Source organism: Triturus cristatus, chromosome 4_1 (assembly GCF_964204655.1).
Source record: "Triturus cristatus chromosome 4_1, aTriCri1.1, whole genome shotgun sequence".
NCBI classification, from domain to species: domain Eukaryota; kingdom Metazoa; phylum Chordata; class Amphibia; order Caudata; family Salamandridae; genus Triturus; species Triturus cristatus.
The window spans coordinates 442,778,195-442,791,690 of record NC_140585.1 but is presented as its reverse complement, the minus strand read 5'-3'; the positions used below and the strand labels follow the sequence as shown (position 1 = coordinate 442,791,690).

Sequence of the window (13,496 nt, the reverse complement as noted above, 5' to 3'; positions counted from 1 at the left end):
ACTGCAATGTTCTGTATTTTTGGGTTCCAAAGGGCAGGATAAGAGTGTTGCAGAAGGTGCAAAACACAGCAGCCCGTATGCTGTTGAAAATTCTGAGACGTTCCTCTTTGGACTCTGCCTTAAGAAAGCTACACTGGCTCCCTATGCAGGACAGAGTGGCTTTTAAAGCCTTATGCTTCTGTCACAGAATCCTAAATGCTAAAGGCCTGCGTCTCCTGTCTCCTTTGATTAAATCGTATTGACCTACAAGGAATCTTAGGTCATCAGGAACTGCTTAAGTGAGAATTCCCAAAGTCCACAGAGCCCGCTTAGGTGACGGGTCTTTCTGTTTGCTGGCAGGTAAAATGTGGAATCTTCACCCCCTGCATCCGAGGATGCAGCCATCTGAAAGGATGTTTCGTAGGGACTTAAAAACATGATTCTTCAGGCATGGAATGAAAATGGTGTATGTGCTCCGGCAGGAGTAACCAGGCGCTTTATAAACTAGTAACATTACAAAGCTGGTTGGCGGGCGGCTGGCGTGGGGTTTCCCGCTATGGTGCCTCTTTCAAAGGCAGTAGTGCTGGCACTGGAGTGAGACTGTCACACAAGGTTCCTGCACAGCATGGACTCTAACATCCATGCCGTGCAGGAACTGGTGTGCATGCGCACCGGGCGTGTGGCACATGTTGTGCCCCCATGTGTGCATCCACAAGGCGTGTGGCACCAGGTGGCCCTGTAGGGTCCCCTTTGTTTCCTTTACGCTACGGTTTTTATGGTGGAACTGCAATGAAAACCGTGGCGGAAAGGCAACTCGTAATATGCTTGGCAGGACCACGGCGGTCCCTCCAAGCATATTGCGGCTTCTGGACCGCAGCTCCACTGCCAGGGGACGCGGTTCCCTGGCGGCGGTCTGACCACCCACGTCATAATGGAGCGTTCAGAACGCCGGTGCAGCGGTGGCTGCACCACCCCCACGAGTCTGGCGGTCCTCATACCGCCAGACTCGTAATTGGGCCCTAAGTGTTTGCGTCCTCTCTGGATACAAGACACACTGTAGGTAGGTATTCATCTTGCACTCTTCCCCAAGTGTGTTCATCACAGGCTTGAATTGAAAGTAAATTAGACTAGGATTTAACTGTGTTAGAAGAATGAAAGAACAGAAAGTCAGCAACAACACAATCCTTTTGTCTAATCAATTTAATGTTGTTAATAAAAATAATAAAAATTAAGTTCCACACTTGTTATTGCAAGAGAGCTATATATTAGAATTGTCCCTAAACATTATGATAAAATTAGGCTTGGTTTACAGTGACAAACTGCTGCTAATTCTGCCTTTTGAACTTAATAAAATTGATTCAGTACCTACTATACTTGTTTACCTAGAATTTTCTCATATTATCACTTCCCCTGAAGTGGAGTTAGCAGACTAAAACATGAAGTGCTAGGTTTACAGAGAGTTATAAGAAACATCTTTTCAGCAGGAGACTAAAGGAGAGCATCGTCTGTTGCCAACTCTGAGTTTTGAAAATAATATAATTAAGTCTAAAGGATTGCCCAAGCATCAATCGTGTTAATTTATACGAAGTAAAATACATTTTGAATACTCTAGCGGTAACGTATTTAGGAATATTCAAATGCAAAATAAAATCACCTACATATATATTACCTTATAATTCTGGTACCTTAAAAGTGTAAGAATTTACCAGCTGCTTTACAAGCAGAGAATAAAGCCTGGTGAATGTAAATATATTTTACAAAGCAGTCAATGTATGTTAAGAATATCTGTAAATAGGGAGAAGACTAGGAACAGGGAAAAACAGGATAATGCAGCAACAGACTCGCAAACTACCTTGCCACCAGTTTTTTCTACTGGGTTAACACTTACTAAAACAAAATATTCAGAATGTCAGCCTCTGAAGAAGAAATGCCATTGAACCAAATGTCAGTTTAATAGAAAAGAAAAAGAAACAAGGACATGGGGTTAAGGGACTACAGTATATGTGTAATTTTTGCACAAGTCAAAAAGTCTCATTAAATTGGAGTACAAGCAAACCAAAAATAAAATCAAGCAGGACACACAAAGTCAGACTTTGCTTGCAAAGCACTGCCTGCGTTTAAAGAAGATAGAGTGGAGGTGTGGTCTACGTGGGGTTAAAATCCCAGATGTACAATTATATATTTTATTAAATAAAAGAAGAAACCTTACCAAGTCTGTTGACAACATATCGGCCCAAAAATCCTGTTGCTCCAAAGACTGTTGCAACTGTGCCACTGACTGAAGATCGACCACCTTTTCCTTTAGGTACAACAGCATGGTGAATCTTCCGCTGCTGCAATGCTATGGGAACATATCTCACTGCAAGTGCACTTCCTGTCCCTATATAAAGCAAAATCAATAATTAATAGGATAAAAGAAGACAAATGGAAAGAATCCAATTAACAATTGAGTAGATCAAAAGGGCAAACTCTCAAACATACCCTAGCCGTAATGTTTTAGAATTGACCCACAACCTCTTCCTGTACACTTCACATCCCAAAGTACTGTGCACACTACAGAGCTTTTATTGAACAAAATATTGCTTTAACAGCAGAAGAAACTATACCCCCACACATATATAAGTAATTAAAAAACAGAATCAGATAACCAAACTAACTAGCTCCTTTCAGCATGCCAGTTATTTTCGCTCAAATGTAATATCAACAACACATTAAATCCTCAAGAACCGAAGCTTCCTCCAACACCTCCCCATCCCACCTCCACTGCTGAGCCCTTTCCCTCCTTTTTAGGTCTTGCGCCTAGCATTGCAGTGCGGAGCACTGCTCGCGCAGCGCGAGACCTCTTGTAAGGGGGTTTTGAAAGCTGACCACACACCCGTGCGTGTGGTTTTGCTTTCGAGGCAGGCATTGGCTTTAGCGTGTTTTTTTTTTTTTAAAGCCACGCAATTGGGCAAAGGCGGGCGCATGTCCCGCCTTTGCAACGCCCATTCCCATCCGTGGCTAGCACGCGCAGCAGCGCGCGTTCACCTCGCTGCTGCGCTACCCCACTCCTCTGTGATGCGCGCGCAGTCCGACTCTCGTTGATGTTTTTAGAAAGTGAGCCGCTGTCTTGTGGCTGAAGTATGCATCCCAGGTCATGAATCCTAACTTAGAATTGTTCAAAAACCCTTTTAAGGTAGCATTCTCCGTTGTTTCATGTATCCAGTGTCCTTATTTTTACATTTCTCGTGCGCATTTTACTCTGAAGTAATTGCTGTTCGGTCTCTAATTGCTGTTCATTTAATCGGGGCGCTATAATAAATATCTCCGACTCTGGTCTGAGTGGTGGAAACCTCCAGTGCGAGCTGCCAAAGCGCTTTCATAAGTCAATAAACATGAGGTCAGACTGAAGCACCGTTTGCAAACCTTCGCCTAATTGACTGCTGAGCTTTTGAAGTGTTACGAATAAGTCTGAGCTCGTTTTATCTGGATTCACAGATTAGAGTGCTCTTGTACAGTAGCTCTTAAATCAACATTATTTGGTGATCAAGAGAGGTTTTGTGCATTTTGGGGAAAAACATGACTCGCGCGTTCTACAATGACAACCATATGGAGCCTAAAGCAAGGCATGTTTATATTGAGGCTTGAAAATAGGCCAATTAATGAGCAACACATGCTGTCTAGGTGTACATTTTTGGCAGGGAGTTTGGGTCAAGAACCTGCTGTTTGTGGTGAGGGGCGATTATGTGTGATGGAGGGTGGTGGTAGAGTGTTTTGGGGTGAGCAGGACTTTTTCTTCACTGTAAGGGTTTGCTTGTTGAACATAAACTGCGTGCTTCTTTGACATTATCACACTCGCTTTTTGTAACCATAGACGTTCAAGGGATTCTGTGCCAAGAAATGTTTCGAGTTAAATAATAGGTATCAAGTCTATATTTACACTCAATATAGGTGCATTCTTAATCCAGGGAGTTTAACTAATATGAATGGAAGCTCGTTGCACACTTAAGATTAGAAGTCATTTAATTTTACATAGTGCTTTGCGCCACCCATCACTCGCTTCAATGTGTTGAAAATAGCAAATGTTACACTTACCGAATTTGTGGTACAAAATGATCTCACCTCCGAAGGATGGCAGGCCTAGTCTGCCTTGCCAGGTGTCAAACTCATAACTTCCACATCGCTGCATTGCTTTACCGTGCACGTTCTCTCACTTTTAGCCGCCCTGCCAGCTATGTTCAAACCTATGACCCTCACATTATGTACGGATTCTTGCAGCATGCATTTTAATCGACACAGCTGTACGCATCATGTGGACATATAAAGCTAAAGCACTGGTTCCATACCATATTGAGTAACTTCCTCTCTGGAATCAAGACAAATGTAGAAGAAGTGGCAGGTTTACTGAGTCTCAGTACGGATCATACATGCATTTTTTTTTAATTTAATGATCCCAGGAGAAAGATGCAAATAGTGTCACGATGTAAGGGTACGGGCAGTGTCTCCTAAACAATCAGCTGTGTCTCCCTCTTTTTGAATTGTTGATATGATGTAAATGACCCACTTTGTCATTACTGATCCTCCAAGCTTTGTTTCTAACCAACACCCGCAATGAATGGGTAGAAAGATGGAAGGAATATGGACTGCATTGAGCAGCAGACGATAAACATGTCTAATGATGCAGGAGAAAGCCTACCTGAAGCGCTTTAGGAAGGCATTTGAAACTGGAATAAAGGAATCACAGGACACCCAACTAGGAATAAACAGGTTTATGGTTGGCGATCATATTTTACAGATGGTTGTTTAGGACTAATAGTTATGATAAATTTCCTTGAGCATACATGAAAGTGCATGTATGTATTCACTGAAAAATCTTCAGCAATGGTAAAATATGGTTTGTTCTGTTCGGAAGGTATCAACATATGTTTAAAACATGTCCTTGAAAGATCCACACTTGACGTTATGGTTATTAAACAAAACTAAAACATCTCTGAAATTGGCCAGTTATGGTTAGCTGAGAAGAACATAAGTCACACCCTAAATGCAATGCGCATGACCTCACCCATGACACTACATGGCACCTTAACATTGACGTTATCGCTATGGATGGAGTATGATTTCTTTGTGGTGAAATGCACTTTTATTTAATGATGCTGAATTGTTGAGGCCTACTTTTAATTTTGCCTTTAGAGTGTGAGTTTTGGTTTACCTCGCGGGGGAGCCATTTATAGTTCTCAATAACAGGTCAATTTCGGGGGTATTTTCAATTTTGCTTAGTAACCATAACTTCACTTTTAGGGGCATATTCAGAGTTTTAAAAAAAATATACTTTAATGTCTTATGAGCAGAAGACATCACAACTTACCATTGCCAATGGTTGCAATGAACTTTTGTTTTTTTTTTATAATACACGTTTCACTACTTTATTGTGTCCAAACATCTGAGTGTGCAGCTGTGGGCATGCACAGCAGGGGTTGGTCGAAAGGCGTGTCCTGTGACCAGGACCCGCTCTCAGAATCATGTGCACACATCCCGCTTTGCACTACTCTAACTGTAACAGAAGTGTAGCAGGAATGTCAGGGGCCCTGGAGCAAGCAAGAACAAGCATTTGCAATGCAATAGGTCTCGCATTTACTAGAGTTTGAGCTATTGGCATTGTAAATGACAATGCCTTTTATTTACTTGTTGATTTTTAAAACATAAATAAAAAGCATTGTTATTTACAATGCAATAGCTTAAACTCTCACAAATGCGAGACCTATTGCATTGCAAATGCTTGTTGCTATTTGGGGCAGTTCATGATCAAGCAGTCATAACCTTTTTCCCACAAACATATTTAGGTCAAATCTGCATCCCTTTTACCCACGTCAGAGATTCCATTGGTACCTTTTGATTGATATTGGTACCCAGGGTAAATGCATAGCCCTGGAGGGATCCAAGAATATAGCAGTTTTGGGGGAATCAAGGATTATGGGAAGAACAAAAAGGGAAATAACGCTAAGCAAGAAAGTGTAAGTTTTTTCTATATAAAAAAGGACATCAACAAAAGGCTTGATGTGCTAATATAAACCTCTTCCTGGATTTCAGGAACAGGCAGGGTTCAGTTTATGGTGTAAATTGTTGTGATACCCATGACCGAACCCAGAAAGCTATACAATTCTGAAAAATTAACAAAATTTGGGATTCAGAACGGGTGATTAGTGTAAATTGCTTTTCCTGAAGAAAACGTATTGTTGCGATTAAAAACTAATGACCATAAGTAAGGAAAAAAAGAGAAATAAGTGACGTTTTTTATCTGTAATATTTTGCCCCAACACCCAATTTAATACAGTAATTTAAGCTACGTCAGTTAGACTCTTCTGATTGCAAAGATATACAGTGTTTGTTGGTTTCCAAAACATGCAATGCCAAGAACCACCAACAGAGCTACAGTTAAAAATATTTTATCATTGTGTATCGCCTATGTATCAATTCATATGGTCTAATGAAGATTTTACCTTTCAGATATACCCTTAGTGGCGATGTGGGTAGCTGCGATATTTGGGCCCAGCCATCATCCAGGGCAATCAACCAACCCAAGAAATTTCTGAAAACTAAAAACCAGGGAAGTCGCAAAATGTGTTGAGCATTATGCAAATAAAGTGGAACCACAGACATGTTTATTGAATTTCATTTGGAATGTCAAAACCACTCATTTTAAGAATGTAAGAGGGAGATTGTTCAATCCTGTATTTGTCATAGGGAAATAATGTATAATGAGTGTGGAAGCAAGCAGCTGGGGTGTTGGAACAGAACTTGTACAGAGAAGCAAGAGAAAAGAGTAGTTGGTATTGCATGGATCCAGAACGTGGAAACCAGAGGAGCAAATATATTCCGTTATACAGAAATGCTTGCATGTGCTTGGGCAGCTGAGCATTTCTGAATGGTTTTAGAGGGGACAAGATTTACACTACAAATAAATCACAAACCTCTGGTAAATATGATATCACCTAGTTGTAAGTGATCTTTAATAACAAAACTGGCCAGAACTATTGGTAAGGGGTGATAAAATAATACTATTGTCTTAAGTTGTTGAATCGTGTCCTTGATGGTCATTTGGGTATGTCAAGTACCAAAAGGTGCACCGTGAGTATTACTGATGAGCATTGATGGATTCAATGGTAGCTAAACTAGTGCTTGAAAGGGCTGGACTAGCCATTGCAGGCATTGGGCTTTTTTCCCAGGAGATTGGGGGCCAGTTTTTGTTACTGGGGTCGGTTTTGCAGTGGTGTTGCAATATCGGCCCTCAGCAAGAAAAGTAGCAGTGCTTCACACTAGCACAACCTCGGTCCTCCTCCCAGGGGCTTGTCTGTCAAAATTTCCAGGGCTGCTTTGGGTTCCCAGCCTGGCCTTGGTCCGTGAAAGTGGTCTGTGTAGGCAGAGTGACAAGTCGGTGAAGAATGGGGATGCCAAATGGACCCTGGCCGAACTTAGGCACGGTTGTGATTGGTCATTTTTCTGTTTCAAGACAGAAGCATTTTGGGATTGTGCTCAAGGATTATTTCACAAACTGGCCAGAAATAAAAAACGGTGGAAAGAGAATATCTGATGCTGGAAATTAATTTTTAGATGATATTTTTTGCTGAGAGGGGATTGCAGAAGAAATTGCATCTGATAACGGGCTGCAATTCGTGAGTAAGATTGAGCATGAAGTGCGGCATTAAATACAAAACAATTAGTATACTCCATTTAGAATACAATGGACAGGTGCAAAGGTTTAAAATAGCTATTGAGGAATCCGCACAATTGGCAGTAAAATGTAGAAGTCATTTGAGTAAAGGTTTGCAGGTTACGTTGTTTACTTTTAGGACTACTACACCAACAAAATCTTGGGTGTGTAACCTTTTGAGATGTTGAGGGTATGGAAACCTAAGTGTAAACTGGTCATGGGTGGTTAAAGAAGAAATGTGGGGAAGTCCAAAAGAGGACTTTCAGGAAATAAGTACCGTGGAAGTGTACAAAAAGAAGAAGAGAAATAACATGAATGTCAATACAGGCAAGCGTATTAGTCAGCACGATGGACACAGGTGTAGTATGCTGCTCAACCAGGATGTGTTTATATTAGAATGTTGAAGGTTAGAATGTTGGTATGATTTAGTCAGTTGCAGAATGGGCTGAGCAGATACAGACCGCTCCTGGTGGGGATCTTCTATTATACAACTTTATACCTAATAAACCTACATGAAAACTACCAAGGCTGGACCACTTAACTTAATATTACATTTGGCGACGATTTGGAAAAGCTTCAACTTTCAAGTAATCTCAAGATTAAGCTACCTCAAGTTACAAAAACCGAGAAGCAGCAGCTCAACTTATCTGGCACTACGAGCCCCACCAGTGACCTCCCACCGGTCGCCCTCATTTCCAAAGTGCCACTTCCTGACTGCAGATTCTGCTGCCTCCCAGTTTCTTCCTACAGTTCCTGCCTGCATGCTAACTCTGGCTCTCCACTGCTTGTTTTCCGGCTGACTACTCCCTCGGAGCAACGTGTCCTTCTGTCTGCCCCTGCATACCGCTCCGGCTTGCTTGTTCCTCACAGAGTGACATGCCGTGTTTGTAACCTGCAAGTAATCGGAGCTCATAATTTCCTCTATGCTGACTCCCTCTTCTTAACATCTGTCCCAGCTACAGGCATTTCATTATAGCCCTGCGAACTTTAAAGTTGTTAAAAGCTCGACAAGGAAATTGAGTCGAAATACATGGTTTATTGTAGAAGTAATGCACCCACGACCGGAGCCATCCAACCGCGAAGAATCCAACGTCCAGAGTGGCGTTCGGGAGGAATCTTCACGATTGGAAAGCAACGCTCTGGAATGCTAATAAAGACATGAAAGAAAACAGCACGAGTCGCGTGATAGCACGCGACTCACAACACACATTAAAACACTGTAATGCAACTCTATAACACCTTCCCCTCTTTAAAGGGCAACAAAATAAGTACTTAAACATATCATTTATTCCAAAAAAAAATCTCTCACTCTACAAGAAATTTGTCTGAGCTGAGACGTGATGTTCTTTTTGCCGTTGCCTCGGACAATTCACCACTCTCCGTAGCACTGGGTTGCACAATTTCAATTTCCGAAGACAATGGCAAAGGGTCAGAGGCAATGGATTGAGTGAGTTGACTTTCAGGTGGTTCCAAAACGCAACTCGAAAGAGGTATGGAAACAGCACAATTGTCAGTAACAATGGGTTGAGTGATTTGTGTTTCAGATGGTACCGAAATGGAAGAAGGTTTCTCGTGAATCAAACCAGTCACAATGTTCTGATTCTGAAGAGGTATGTTGTCTAATGACATCGGCCTGAAGGGGAGATACCTTAACAAGGGCTCTCTTATTCCACCATCCTTTGTTATCAAGAAGGGCAGAACCTCTACTGACGTGTATAATTAACGTTGGAGAAGAGAATTTTGATTGCCCTTTCGGCATTTTTTTTTTATTTTTGATGAGTACCCAATCCCCTCTTTTCAAGGGTTGATCTAAGGAGTGTTTGCCAGCATTAAAGCGTGATTTTATGCCATTCTGTTTTACTTTAACATATTCTTGGAGGGAATCAGACTTAAATGAAACACTATCATCTTTATGTAACCAACTGGGATTGAGATGTGTATGCACTTTTCTTTTTCTAAGCAAAGTAAAAGGTGCAATGCCAGTGGTGGTATGTGGAGTGGTGTTATATGACCAGACTTTATCATGTACGAAAGACAAAGGGTCTAATCAAGCAGATATTGCAGTCTGAATGCCCTCCTTGATTATTCGATTGCTCCTCTCAACCAAACCGTTGGATGAAGGAGAATACAAGGCAACCTTAAAGTGAGAAATATCATGGGTTTTGAGAAAAGAACACATCTTTTGTGAAACAAAGTGTGTCCCATTATCAGTAACAATGTGTACTGCTCGATTTTCCCGGCCTTCCGGTGTTGCAGAGCAATCCATATGACTTCAGTCTCTTTCCATCCGAGTCTAAGGACTGGAGTAGTGAGTAGGGCCTATCTATTAGACATTTGTGACACCATCCCGTGCTCCTACCCTTAGCTCAGGGCCTACACACATAGCCTAGGGGATAGATTCGTTAGCCTTGAGGATAATTTGCCCTATAGTGAGGTTGTTTCATGGAGCTGTGTTGAATTCAGGCCTGGTAGGCCTCAAACGGGAGAGACTCCATCTTTCTTTCTGCTCCGGCAGCCCGGGACCTTTCCAGAGGGAGGGGGATGTTTTAGTTATGAGGTGTTATTCGCTCGGAGAGAACCGGTTCAGGCCGGCCCTTATCGAAGGATTGTATTTTTCTTCATGCCGAAGACACTACATCAGGCCGGCCGGCTGGGAAAGTGTCCTTGGTACGGGGAGGTACAGGAATTTGGTGGGCGGCAGGTTTCGAGCTGGAAATTTCCATGAGGGAATGCACTTCTATATTAGTGAAAGTCTGAGTGAGATAAGGGCACTTGCTTCTAGACCATAGGCGGCATCTGGCCGTTAGCAGAAGAGCTATTACTTATTCCAGGGAAGACTGATGATGAACTTGAATCCAAAGAGGAGAGAGTAGCCGATAAGGACGAGGTTCCAGTGATTCGGAGAGGGAGAAGGGAGCAGACCCACAACTGCAGAGGGGTGACTTCCAGGCTAAGCCGAGGCATAGACGAGAAGGGAACCTAGATGACCATTGAGTACAGGCGACGTACCCTCAAGGTGAAGTCGATCCCTTTTTCTTTGAAGTGTATAACTTAATCTTTTACTTTCCTTGCAGGTTATATATGTATGATGTGTTCCGTAAATGTGCATGTGGCATTTAAATAAAGTATTTAGCTTATTGTACGTTAGCATGTGTTGTGTACTTTTGTATAGGAGGATAGCCTATTCTTTAGTCAGAGTTGCCTTAAAACGAACAGAGGTTAATCCTGGTCAGGTAAGTGGTAACTGGATGAGGGGGAAAACAAGCCCCTCGAACTAGAGAACAGGTTGTGCTCAACTAATAGTCTTTGTGTGATCTGATATATAGTCCCAATTCCCCTGTCGTGTACTAATAGGATGAGCTCGTGCTAAGGCTGCCGAATGGGTAGGAGATTCTGGACCTAACCCAGGTCGCGAGACTTTGTGTGTTGCTACCGGATGGGTAGGAGATTCTGGGTCTGACTGAGGCCGCGAGATCGTGAGTGTGTCGCTGCCGAATGGGTAGGAGATTCTGGACCTGACCCAGGTCGCGAGACTTTGTGTGTGTCGCTGCCGAATGGGTAGGAGATTCTGGACCTGACCCAGGTCGCGAGACTTTGTGTGTTGCTACCGGATGGGTAGGAGATTCTGGGTCTGACTGAGGCCGCGAGATCGTGAGTGTGTCGCTGCCGAATGGGTAGGAGATTCTGGACCTGACTGAGGTCGCGAGATCGTGTGTGTGTCGCTGCCGAATGGGTAGGAGATTCTGGACCTGACCCAGGTCGCGAGACTTTGTGTGCCGCTGCCGAATGGGTAGGAGATTCTGGACCTGACTGAGGTCGCGAGATCGTGTGTGTGTCGCTGCCGAATGGGTAGGAGATTCTGGGTCTGCCTAAGGCCGCGAGACTGTGGTTGCTGAGATTGCGAGGCTGTGAGGTCTTGATATATATATATATATATATATATATATAATAGGAATTCCCTGTCCTTAGGTGGTACGTATATATGTGGTTATTTGGGTGTAAAAAGAACCTAGGGAGGGGGTAACGTTCTGTTTTGGGTCAGAAGGGCTCTGTAGAGCGGGTTCCACCCGATCCGAAAACCCAAGCAGAACATTTGGCGTCACGAACTGTTTACGTAACCTGTGTGCGTTGTGGTTGTCTTGTGTTTGCTTTCGGCGTGTGCGTGATTTTCTTTTTTTTGTATTTTGCGTGTATACTTTTTCTTTCTCTTTCTTTCTCTCTTCCTTTCTTTTCTCTGCGTTTCTTTTTCTTTCTTTTTCGCGATGTTTTCTAGGAAATCTAAATCTACTCTTAAATTGTCCGTTGATATTCCCGGATGGGATTCAACGCCTTATGGTGCCTTGGCCCGAGAGTGGGCTGACTCTACTGGTTTGAGTGAAAATTGGAACTCTTCTTTGGAGTCGGCGGAACCGGCGGACGTGATTACTTGTTTACAGACGGCACCTGTCTTGAAGGGTGAGGAAGTTCCCGCTTTGGGGCGCAGAGGTTGGGTTGTTCTATCTGCGTATCGGATTTTGCATGAGAGGTTGCTGAAATTGCAGATCTCTCTTAAGGATGCGGAATCGCACTTTGTTGAGGTTCAGAATTCCAATACTTTATTGCGCTGTCAAAACAAGTTGCTTTCCGACAAACTTGACACTTACCAAACGGTTGCTGAAAGGGCGGCTGTGCGGATTGCTCGTTACAAGTACAAGAACAGGCGTGGTCGGGTTTCGTCGCGTAAGGTGCGCCTGGCCGTGGCGAAGGCTGGACTGGATTGGAATCCTGATGAATGGGATGGTAATATCTGGGACTCGACTACGTCTTGTTCCTCGGGTGAGGAATGTGCTATGCAGGAGTTTTCTCGTTCCCGTCATGGAAGTAAGTCTACTTCTCGCACCTCTGATGGTGCACCCCGTGATTGCGCTCGTTCTTCGGGCGGGATCGATACTTCTTCCACTGATTGTCCCTCTACTAGTACTGCTCGGGCTCCTTGTGATGCTCGTCCCGTGGTTTCTGCGCATCCGGTTTTTCGTCGGAAGTTGCAGCAGTCTCCCAATGCTCCGCAGGGTGTTTCTTTGGACTGTTTGGAAGATTTTACCCAACAAGAAATTAGTGATATTTTGCAGCGCTTTCGGCAGCGGACTGGTGAGGCTTTGCTCACATGGATGGTGCGCCTTTATGAACTAGGCGCTGCTGGTATTATGTTGGACACTGGCGATTGTTTGAAGTTTTGTTCTTTGAGTTTGGATTCTACTGTACAAGATCATTTTCGTAACTATAATGGTGGTGGTCAGATTTCTTTGCTCCAATTGGCGACTGAGGGTTGTAATTTGAAGTATCCTACTGAATCTGACTGGCCTGTCAATGACAAGCCGTGGTATACCTTGCGTGATGCTGCGCAACGTCTTAAGGAGGAAGTGATGAAAACGGCTATTTTTCTGGGCACTGCTGACAGATTGCTTGATGGGATGTTGACTTCTTCTGTGCGGAATCGTATCATTCGCTCTTCTCCTGTTGCCTACAAGCAGGTCATGATGACTTTGTTGATTAACCAGACTGGTAATGTACTATCTACGGTGTTGGAGTCGGTACGCCAACTCGGTGAGTTGGGTGAGTGGTTTAAACCTGAACGTCAGTCCCGGCCTGACACCCGTACTCCTGGTGAATATAAGTTTACTAGACGTGATATCTTTACTGGTCTTTTGGCTGATGGTGTGCGTCGGGAGGACATTGATGGTGAGACTACTGCTCGTTTGTGGGAGATGTTTCGCAAACGGGGCTTAGATCGGAAGGAGGGTGCCCGGCGTGTTCGAACGACTGAGTGTGATCGTGGTTGTTCTGATGATAG

At 43.4% G+C, this 13,496-nt stretch overlaps 1 protein-coding gene across 1 annotated transcript in view; it reads right to left on the bottom strand.

The window, feature by feature from the left end:
- Window positions 1–13,496, bottom strand: part of NDUFA9 (NADH:ubiquinone oxidoreductase subunit A9) — a 205,827-nt gene that overhangs the window by 176,275 nt on the left and 16,056 nt on the right. Inside the window, exon 2 of the mRNA XM_085652600.1 lies at window positions 2,189–2,359. Coding sequence (XP_085508726.1) covers window positions 2,189–2,359 — 171 coding nt within the window. The remainder of the gene's footprint in view (window positions 1–2,188; window positions 2,360–13,496) is intronic.